This window comes from Haliotis asinina, chromosome 16 (genome assembly GCF_037392515.1).
Source record: "Haliotis asinina isolate JCU_RB_2024 chromosome 16, JCU_Hal_asi_v2, whole genome shotgun sequence".
Classification (NCBI taxonomy): domain Eukaryota; kingdom Metazoa; phylum Mollusca; class Gastropoda; order Lepetellida; family Haliotidae; genus Haliotis; species Haliotis asinina.
In genome coordinates this window covers 21,584,921-21,596,339 of record NC_090295.1, presented here as the reverse complement: position 1 = coordinate 21,596,339, position 11,419 = coordinate 21,584,921, and the positions used below count along the sequence as shown (strand labels likewise).

The 11,419-nt window shown below is 43.1% G+C and overlaps 1 protein-coding gene across 2 annotated transcripts in view; it reads left to right on the top strand.

Moving 5' to 3' along the window:
* LOC137268252 (neprilysin-like) overlaps window positions 1-11,419 on the top strand; it is a 71,416-nt gene that overhangs the window by 50,681 nt on the left and 9,316 nt on the right. For both annotated transcript variants that reach the window (XM_067802790.1, XM_067802791.1), the window contains exons 4-14: window positions 29-190; window positions 2,624-2,704; window positions 3,400-3,602; window positions 3,928-4,107; window positions 5,764-5,850; window positions 6,299-6,438; window positions 6,932-7,025; window positions 7,579-7,707; window positions 7,964-8,062; window positions 9,144-9,221; window positions 10,623-10,726. In XM_067802790.1, coding sequence (XP_067658891.1) covers window positions 29-190; window positions 2,624-2,704; window positions 3,400-3,602; window positions 3,928-4,107; window positions 5,764-5,850; window positions 6,299-6,438; window positions 6,932-7,025; window positions 7,579-7,707; window positions 7,964-8,062; window positions 9,144-9,221; window positions 10,623-10,726 — 1,357 coding nt within the window. The remainder of the gene's footprint in view (window positions 1-28; window positions 191-2,623; window positions 2,705-3,399; window positions 3,603-3,927; window positions 4,108-5,763; window positions 5,851-6,298; window positions 6,439-6,931; window positions 7,026-7,578; window positions 7,708-7,963; window positions 8,063-9,143; window positions 9,222-10,622; window positions 10,727-11,419) is intronic.

Genomic DNA, 11,419 nt, shown 5'->3' with positions numbered 1-11,419 from the left:
GGGTCTCATGCCCAAACGCATGTTTCAGCTTCCCGCCTGAGCTCGGTGATGGACGCATCAGTGAACCCGTGTGACAATTTCTACGACTTCGCCTGTGGGTCTTGGATGAAGAAGAACGTCATCCCGGAAGACAGGTCATCGCTCGACATGTTTGGCGTTCTCCAGGATGAAGTCTTGGTCACACTGAAAAGTATGAAAACACGTTGAAACCTCGTGCTGTCTCGAAGGCCTCAGCTCCGCTTCAAAAACGGCTCACTTCCATACAACTGGCTCATTTCCATACAGAACTACCTCAGTTGCATTATTACGATCGCTTCTTTAAACAGTACAACCCGTTTCTCCAATAGACGAATGAATGGATGTTATTTTTTGAGGCCTTTACTAATACATGTCCGGGCGGAGAACACCAGATAGTGACTTACCCATTGTGTCCCTGTAGGAAATGAAACTGACAGTCAAACACTGTTTTGTCGAACTTACGGTTGTCTCGAAGTTGCCCCTTTGTATCCATAACCTACTCATACTATAGCATTAAAGAGTAGGGGATATTCCATTCTGCGAGCATACCGCTAGCCAATGCCATTGCATATGGGAAAAGGTAATATATATTCATACAGATGAAACATTTCCAAAGGAATGGAATAAATTTCCCTTAAATTCGCTTCATCGTCTATTTCCTCCTTGGTTTCATCATCTGTGTTCTATCAATCTTGTAAATCCAATATCCCCTACTTTTTTGAGTAGTATATTTCGGTAGTGACGAACCTCTTTTAACAGAAGTATTTGTTTGGGTCGCTTCAGCCTCGACACAATGTCTCACTGTATGTTCCTATCTGGACCGAGGAGGATGTTTGACCATACTGATCAGGATCACCAGGATATAATCGATCCCGTCGTATTAAACATGGATTTTGAGGTTTTCGGAACATAAAAAATATTAGGGAAAATTCCGAGGGAAATGATGGTTTGTCGTGACATGAGTGATGTTTACAGCACTGTGAAATGTTTTCATGTTAAACAGGCTTTGCTGTACAGTGAATAGACAAAGTGTGCGACTGAGTACGGTTTCATGCTGTTTTCGGAAATATTCCTTCAATATCACTTCGCCGGACACCAGAAATGAGCATCACATGTTGTACCATGTGGGGAATCGAACCTGGGTATTCGGCGTGACAAGCGAATGGTTTCAACACAAGGCCTCCCCAACACCCGCCGTTATAAGAAAAAAACCGTGCTTAAGTGTAATTCGAAAACACAAAGTCTCAGACGACCAAGTTGAAATGTCGGGGTCTCGACTATCGTGTATTTAGGATCATACGGGACAGCCTAATAATTTAAGCTTTCAACCAGGCACCTACTGTCGTAGTTCCTTTGCAAATAGTAGTTCACAACCTGTATTTTGAGAACTGACAGTCGTACCTTCCATAGGTTTCTTCGTTACCCTCTCGCCCAAGCAGACTGTAAAACTGGTCATGTGATCAAAAGAAATGATTTGGCCAATCGGTGACGTCGTACCTGAGGGCTTGAGATGTTGCAACTGGTTCGTCTGATTAAGACGCCATTATTAAAAAGTCGCCGTTATGTACGTGTCTCGAATATTGCTGACCTATTCAAACGTCTTTGATATGTCGTAAACACGCGGCAGCCGTAGACAGTGCTTTAGCAGGCTAACTCTTTGTCACTGAAAATACATGATTTTTACAGAAACGTGTCCGTTTCAATTGAAAAGGAGCCTCAGTAGTTGGGAGATTCAGATCCAGCGCCTGAGGAAATCTAAGCTTGCTTCAATTCGGACTTCGTATCACAGAAAGAGCTGTACAGAGTTTGAAATAATGTAGTTCAGGGACTGTGAGACAGACCAGTGTTTATGAGAGTAGCGAAGTTGCCAAGTCACATTTAGCAAACCTCACTCCTTTCCGTAACTGAGCGAACGATATCGACCGGTCAAAAAGGTGCCCGCTTCTTATGGCTGTGAAACACTTCAGATATCTATTCTCAACAGATATGGATGATGATATATGGATACACAGTGATGCACCTTACTAAGTTACCAGAATCAAACGAAAATTAAGGCAGTGAATGAATGAGCAAGTATGGTTTTATAACGCTTTTACAAGTATACCGGTAATATCATTGGAGAACATACCCGAAACAGGCTTCATACAATGTGGCAATGCAGGGGATCAAACGCTTTAACAACTGGGCTACTCCATCCTCCAGGGGATTAACCGTCATACCGAAGCCGGTTCCACCCCGAACCGACCCGCGAAGGTCCCGGGGTAGAATAGGCCTTCAGCAACCCATGCTTGCCATAAAAGGCGACTATGCTTGTCGTAAGAGGCGACTAACGGGTCAGGCTCGCTGACTTGGTTGACACATATCATCGGTTCCCAATTGCGCAGATCGATGCTCATGTTGTTGGTCACAGGATTGTCTGGTCCAGACTCGATTATTTACAGACCGCCGTCATATAGGTGGAATATTGCTGAGTGCGGCGTAAAACTAAACTCACTCACTCCACTCCGAACCTGGCACCTATAGCTGGATCAACATGCCCGTGGTATCCATAGTGTTAAAGTAAACGCAGTAATTGGTTGTCAATACTCCACCTTGTTGGTTGCAGATCTGCTTGAGACCGAGAGGGAGAATGAAATTGAGTCAGTGAAGAAGGTGAAGGCACTCTACGCTTCTTGTATCAACGAAAGTAAGTATCATGTTCATCATCACCATCGCCATCATTATCGTCGTCGTTTTCATCGTCGTCATGGGTGGTCAATGCGCGTCGTGTTGAGTTACGTTCCTGGGACACGCCTAAAGGTTATGACCATGGTTCGAACAGCCGTTGCCATCTTTTATCTTCATTGCTATTATGCTTTAAATAAATAAATGCAGCAAAAACAGATTCAGGTGATCTTATCTGATTGGACTCAACATTAAGCCAGGGCCCTTGCCCCCTCTACGCGCAGTACAGACAACGAATAGGACTTCTCACGGGAAGTCCTGTCCTGTCGAACCCACCAGTAACTCTCCGGAGAAGATACGACCCGCTGACAGTGTAGCCATCTACTGTCAGTAGGGTTGGGCCACGGGTGGAAGGTCCTGTTCTGCGTCAGTAGGAACCAAACCGAGGACACCAAGAATACTGGAAAGCTTGACGACAGTGTCCTTGGGATGCAAGTTTGACGTTTCAAAAACGAGGTCCGCATATTTATCATTCATGTCCTGAATTTTGCCAATCACATTGCTTTTAGACAGGAAACGCCCTGGTAAAAGAGGAAAACTAACTTCAAAGCTGAACGAAACAAAGCTCACTCAGTTAGCATCATCATCATCATCATGATGAATTATTATCGCCCTCGTGTTCACCGATACGAGCTACATGTTACGTTCTGCCCACAGCGCGGCTGGAGGAAAGAGGTGCTGACCCTGCGGTGCAGTTCCTTGTCACCCTGGGGGGCTGGCCAATGATAAATTCGTCGTGGAGGGAAGACGAATTCGACCTGGAGGGGTTACTCATCCACCTACGGAGGTACAACAACGCCCCTATCATCAGCATGAGCGTCGGCACCGACCTCAAGAACTCTTCTCGACGAATTCTTTACGTAAGGCATGGCTTCAAGAATCATGAACTTGTTTTATATCTCTGATGATATCTGGAGAGATGGTGAACATTACTAACCACATTCTTCTCAGGCACGCACTCAATCGCAAACTCACTCACGATTACACGCACGCACGCACGCAAGCACATACGCACACATATTAAGCGGACATAACTTACCTGACATCCATGGTAAATGCCCTTGAAAGCGTTCAACCAGTCATGAAGTCAAGAACTACCGTACATAACGTAAATGAAACACCGTTAATGCGGCGTAAATCATGCTGCTATTGTTATCACCCGATACTTCTTTGTTTCCGTGACAGGTTGATCAGGCCGACTTCGGAATGCTGGGACAGAAGTACTACCAGCGAGGTCGCAATGACGTCATGTTGTTGGCGTATGAGAAACTCATCATCAACATTGCCTCAGAACTAGGTAATCACACCAACGACGTCACCGCCGACGTGAAGGACATCGTGGACTTCGAGATAATGTTGGCCAACGTGAGTACCACAAACACGGCACCAAATGCCGGATTTTACACTTATGGAACGTAAATTATGCACTAGATTATGCACTAGACCGGATTTACGTAATATGTATGAACTGTCGGAAATAGAAAAAACAATTTCACATTTATCTCTACATTTTATGTAGCTGATATGCAAACGTGTGAAATATGTGCTAAACTAAGTTCGGGCTAAAACAGTTCCAGTGGTAGGGAGACTGGTAACGTAAGAAAAGGACTATATTGTGAAAATATAAGTGCAGAAATGAGCAGTGAGGATTTCTATTTTTCAAAGCCAAAGCGACTTATTTGGAACAGACCATTGCTTTATGCAAGTTATTGTGCGATGACATTGTTTTACAAAGGACACTTTTCAAATGCCCATTTGGGAGGGGGCGTCTCAAAAGCAACAGTAGGACGGATGTAGCAGGCGATGGTTGGGGTCAGGTTGGGGGACAGAGATATCTGTTAATATATGATAATCCCTTTGGGGAATTCAGCTGTGGAAGAACACGTCAAGAAGAATCTACATATAATATCTAGTCCTGTTGACCGTCGGGAGGTCATGTCGCCTATATATTTTGTGACATTTAACACGATGCCTTTCCGTGGGTATCATGTATCACACTCTTTTACATATCTCAACATATACTTTATGACAGAAAGATACATAAGACGTTAATCAATAGATGAGTTATATTTAACCCATGAAAAAGTACAAAATATCTTTGAGATGACCCCTTATGCCCGCGAGTGCATTTCATGCCAGTTGAGTCGTGCGAATCGTGTTGCGATGGTGTCTTGCTGAACTAAATCACCCGTCGTCATACCTGGGTGAGTGAATTAATTGCAATATATAGTTTGATGTATTGTTTCCTTCAGCTAAACTTATCTTTTCTAAGTTTCTAAGTAAACGTGCTTTTCTGGATATCCTCTTACGTATCCCACTGAATGCCTAGTCAGGCCGAAGTGAGTTATTTCCACATGTCCTATTTGCAGTTGTGTAAATTTTAGGGATACAGAGTAACAGCCTAAAACCAGTTTATTTCTTTTTCCGACAATACTTTAACTTCGGGCGTTGATTTCACATGATGCTACGGTTCATTCGAGCTTAACGTCCACACCAAGACAATCCCTCTTCAAGAACTTTACGGTCATAGAACCTGTGAGCACATTGGTTGGAATTGGTATTCCACAACCCATGCTTGCCGTCAGAGACGACAAACGGGATGAGGTGTTCACGTTCGCTGACTTGCAGCTGACTCATGCTTCTCATCGAATCCCAATTGCGGAGGTCGATGCTCATGATATAAATATCTGGATTGCTTGGTCCATACTCGATTATCTACAGTTCATCGTCATAATGCTTGAATACTGCTCCACATTGTATATGGCGTTTAGCAACAAAACAAACGAAGTTAGTTGTTTAAAGCTGCCCTCAGCAGTATCAAAACTATAATACGGAGATCTTTTTCTAATCGAGCCTTCGATAGGACTGGTTTGAGACTGACCTGATCGATATGCGCTGTTGGGCTAAAACAAAGTCAGCAAGCAAGAATAGCCTGATGACTCATTGTAGTCCGGATCTTCATGGATCGAATCCCGTTAGAGCGCGGTTATCAAGTTATCATGATGTTGCTTTCAACTGCAGATCTCAGTACCTGCGGAGGAGCGGCGTGACAGCGAGGATCTCTACAACATGTTCAACATCTCTCAGCTAGCAACCAGCTATCCCAAGGTATGAAATATGTTTTGTTAATTTTAAAACAAATGAGTGAGTGAGCGAGGGAGCAATTGATTGACTGAGAATGGTATAACGCCGTTTTAGCAAGATTCCAGCAATGTCACTGCGTTGAATACCAGAATTGGGAATCGAACCCGAGTGTTCAGCGTGACCCGGGAACGCTGTTACCACTAGGCTAACCAATCGCCCACAACAAGGCGTTAACTAACCAGGTCGTGCTTTGAATAGTTGATGTTTATGGACACTCTACAAAGCTACCAAGTTGTCTAATGGGTGCCCAAAAGACCTGAAGAAGAGTGGAAAGGGCATTTAGGTTACATAATTTCATTTTATGCATCAGTACAATTTGCAGTTTACGCATTTACTGAATATGAAACCTACCAAGATCGTTTTATCTCTGGGCTCTCTGGTATGAAATCGTGAATTTGAAATTCATTTTTAGTTCGACTGGTTGCGGTATTTCCAAGAGCTGATGAACATGACGGAGGTGGAGCTTGAGGTAGAAGAGGGAGAACCAGTCATCAACAGGTCGCCGAGGTACTTCGAGAAACTGATGGTACTGCTTGAGACGACGTCCAACAGGTGAGAGCATCGACGATGTGTTAATGTTCATGAGTGTGAGATCGTGAAAGGAAAACATTGATAGATATCCAGGGACTGGAAGACCCAACGTTACACGTGTTCAACATACGTCACAGTTGATTTCCCCTTCTACATTTGAGATGTAACTTTGTTTATTGTTTAACGCCCCGCTTCGTAATATTACAGCAACGAGTTGGCGGTCTGTAAATAATTGAGTCTGGAGAAGACAATCCAGTGATTAGCATCCTGAGCATCGATCTGCGCAACTGGAATACGATCACATGTGTCAGCTACGTCAGCGAGCCTGATACCGTTAGTCACCTGCACCTGTAGTTTAATTCCAACCCTGATATTCACGGGTCCGAGCTTTTACTACCATCTTTCACCAGTGTGTGTACAAAATGCATAATGATTATCATCGCATTGAGATTATGGTTAACATTTGGTTAATTTAGGTTATCACATATTGTGCATTTATAACGCCTTTTTGCAGGACACTAGCCAACTACATTGTATGGCGTATTATGATGAACAGAGCTCACAATCTGAACGAGAAATACCGAGATTTCTTCCAGGAGTACGACGAGGTACGTTTTTCCATTGAAATGATTCTTTTAAATGCTAAATTACATCACTTCGTTACAGGAAAGTTCTGCCATTAATTTTTGGTCCAAAGTTTGAGTGAAAACTGCCTATGTATCCCAAAACATACATTTCTGATGGAAACAAAGAACTCCATTTAACTGAAAAAAGTTACATTGAGATGTCCGATACATATTCCTGAAATCTAGACTAACGTCATTAACGGCATCTGCAGTTATGTAAGGGCTGGCTGGATGGAAAAGTATTGTGGTTCTTGGACTGCATTTTCGGGAGGGTTTTGGAAGGGTTAACTCCAGCGCTACAGAATACTTGGAACACAATTATGGTTTAACTTCCACATTAAATTAAAACAGTCACTACTTCAGCGGGCGGTGGGGCGACGGTTAAAACGTTCGCCCGTCACGCCGAAGATCCGAGTTCGATTCCCCACATGAGCACAATGTCTTAAGCGCATTCCTCATGTCCCCTGCGGTGATACTGCTGATATATTGCTAAATGTAGCCATGCTCACTCACTCACTCACTCACTATTTCATAGGTTATCTACGGAACGTCAACGTCGAGGGCGAGGTTCCGCACCTGTGCAGCATACGTTGTCAACAACGTTGGCCGGGCTGTGGGCAGAATGTTCGTAGATGCCACGTTCGACGAAGCGTCCAAAACGAACGTTAGTAATACCCGCTGCCTATGAAACAAGCGTTTTGAAGCCGTTTAAAATTGATTTATACGTGAATGTATCGTGTTTACAACAATTCAGTCTCATGCCATGATTTGTTAATAATACACTCAGTGTCTGAGCTCATTTGATCGGTTGTGTGGGAGGACTTAAGGTTATGCCAAGGTTTTCCGCGGAACGGAAGGGATTGAATTAAAACTTCTTGTTTTAGTGTTTATACAATTATATCGAATAAATCTGTCTTCAGGCGGACGAGATGATTGCGAACCTACGAGCCTCCTTCAAATCATTACTGGACGAACTCGACTGGATGGATGAGGATACCAAGGTGGTAGCCAGAGACAAGGTCAGAGTAGGACAAATTGATCACTATATCTCCTTTTCGGCTGTCATGTTTTTTATGGATAATACCGTATTTCCTCTATCAAAGATAAGGTTTCGAATAGGCGTCTGTCAATGGTAAGCTCCACAGTCTAATTTGCACTTCATGTCGTTTCAAGGATGAAACCTAAGGCATAATCAGAGGGCATCGCATATGTATCTTCTTTTCTCCTGTTTTAAAAGAAATACCGTATTTTCTCCATTCATGACAGTCATCGCGTCACACCGAAGTGCTGTGGCTTGCTCAACATGGCGACTCAACAGCTGCCGTTTAACATCTGGTTATTAAAATTTAAGCTATTCTGCAAAACTCTGTTCAAGTACTGTCTTAAAGATCAGGGGAACTTTCAGTCACAGTGAATTAACCTTACGGCTTGTGTATTTTAAAGGTATGACAATATGTATCACTATGCAATATACAAGATTTGGACACGTTTATGTTGTTAATTTCCATGCAGTAATTCTTAAAAGGGGAAAGCAATTATATCAAAACGATAAATAGAATTCACCAAGAGCGAATTCTGTTTATAATGGACAAAAGTAGGGCTTGACAAGTATTAGATGAGCCACGACCTGACAAATGACCCCGATTTGTATATATGGGAACATACCATTTGAAACAAGAGGGAAACAGGTTGCCGTCTAAATATTGAAAAGTTCAATTTCCTCGTGCGAATCGTGTTGCGATGGTGTCTTCCTGAACTAAATCGCTCTAAGAGACACTTGTTAAACAGTAGCGTGATTTCATGCCACGGTCAGCATGTATTGCACGTGCTTAATCGCCAATCTACCTGTAGCAACCAAGCGTACTCGTCCATATTGCTTGCCACGCTTGCTTCCCACAAACGCGTTACCTGCGCTTGCACATCTGCGCTTGATGAATACCTGTGCTCCTTGGTCCACGTAGAGTTATTTCCCTTTCCTGTCAGACGTCATTGTTCGCGCGCTCGAAACCCAGGAAATGCTTTTCTGTAAATAGTGAAAATACTAAAACCATTTCAAAGAGTTAGCACTAAACTGGTGATGAGGCGTTTCTTCTGTTTCAGGCAGATGCCATTAATCCCAAGATTGGCTACCCGAATGATATACTGAACAACACGCTCCTCAATATGCTCTATGAAAATGTAAGTACCACACATCGACTTCCTCTGAAGTTGCACTCTCCAACCCAGAGTTGCATGCGGCGAGCCAGCATAGTATCTCTGCCACAGGCCAGAAAGATGTGACGATTCGTCACATCTTACACAGTTCATTCAGTATAATGTGCACATTTCCTAACTGTTTTATTTTTATGAGTCTACACATCTAATTAAATATCGTTGTTAAAATTGTTCGGTTTCTTTGAGAAATTATCCTAAAACGTGTAACACTATTTCGATTTGCGCAGCGATCCTTTGTTTACATGGGTTGTACGGCTCCACGTGCTGTCATCGAAGCTTTATGGAGAAGAAACGATGTAGCCGGTTTGAAATATAAATACGTAACAGTAACGTAACAGTGTAAAATAATATGAAAACCTCGCCGAATCGCGTTATACCTGTCACAGCTTATTTATGAATATGCGCATTTGTTTACAAACAAGAGAAAATTCCGATCACGTGATATGCAAATTAGCCTGTGGCGGTGATTGTATGCTAAGTCATCGCTGTGCCGGAGCGTGCTTAGGTTGAGTAATCAGCTTCCGACACAATGATGGCGGCATTCATGCTTCAGAGACAGATGGTTATGCAATGATAACCGGAGGTTAGACAGGACCAAGTGCATTGCATGATAAAATAGACAGGCCTTGTCTGAGACAGACGACTATTTCAATCAGAGAAGTAGAACATGCACAAACTATTTTTTTATGAAAAATACCAAACAATTATTTCTCTCTCTCTCTCTCTCTCTCTCTCACACACACACACACACATTCCTACTCAGTATCCCCCCAGCCAGTCGGCACCAATAATCAGATAAGCCTAACCCATCTCCTCCTGTACTGACATAAAATTTAGAAACTCGAGCGTTGTGTAAGGGTACGCAGAACAAGGAAATTAGACTCGAAGTTTTACATAAACGTAGACCTAAATGATTTATTGTTTGGTCACTTTGGACAAAAACAAAATGAAAACCAGACATCAGCATAAAAAAATTGGCATGTGTGCCTTATGAACATTTCATGGAATTGAACCAGGCGCGTAGCCAGCCATTTTTTTCATGTAAGCCCGACAGGTCCCAAGCTTTATCGAGGACTTGCTCAACTTTCATTTTTCTTCACTGAAAGAAAGACATCTTTCAGATTTATGACTCGAAGAATAACATATTTACAGCACAGGCAATAGGATGCACACAGAGATCGCCATGTTTCTAAATTGTACCGAAAACGTGGTTCTAGGTAGACAAGTAGTAAAAACAAAATTTCTCTGCAAGAGGCATTTTTAACAATGTTAGTTACGGCCAGGTGTTCCATAAACTGGGTTGGTACCCTCCGACATGGTCGGTTCCTGCTTAAGTCCTGGAAAGTTGTAACCCTTGTGTTTCAGAACACATACGACCCACTGAAGTACTTCGAGAACGTTCTTCAGAACATCCAGCGGTCAACGATCAATAATCTGAAGACACTACGACAAAGGGTGGACAGAAATGTGTACGTATATAGTGTTCGTGTGCTCCTTGTTCATTAGCGCGGTGTAGAAGCCTGTGGTTAAAGCGTTCAGTAGTCACGCCGAAAACCCGGTTTCGATTCTCCCACACGGGTACTATTAGTGAAGTCCATTTCTGGTGTCCCCGGACGTGATATTAACTCACTCACCAATAAGAACATCCACACCAATCCCAAACGCCTTTCTCGTCATTTCAAGCAGTAGGGCCCCAGTCGTAACTGAGACTTTAAATCTAATGAGTAACCTACATTTTTAGAAAGCCCTCTCGGGAGAGGAAATACGGTATTGTGGGTGCTGTCCGTTTGCTGGTTATCCCCGCACTATATTCAAGTTGGATGGAGGGAGTCTGTAAATAATCGCGACTCCTGCAAACAGTGTGGTGATTGAGCAGCGATCAACGCAACTGCAGATCTGTGACATGTAATCGATTATGTATGTAATTGAGCCTGACCAGTCACCTTGTACCACATACGCTGCGACACTGGGCGATGTTATGCAAAGCGGCTTTATCACTAAGATTGTATATGTTAATGTACCGGAGGTATGGCAACTTAAGGCTGATTTGTACAACGGCGCACAAACCTCATCTTGTCATTCGAATTTAGACAGGTTGGGTCTTTTGTCCCTGTTTAATGTTTTACTCGGGTTTTGAGCAATATTCCAGCAACATCAAGGCG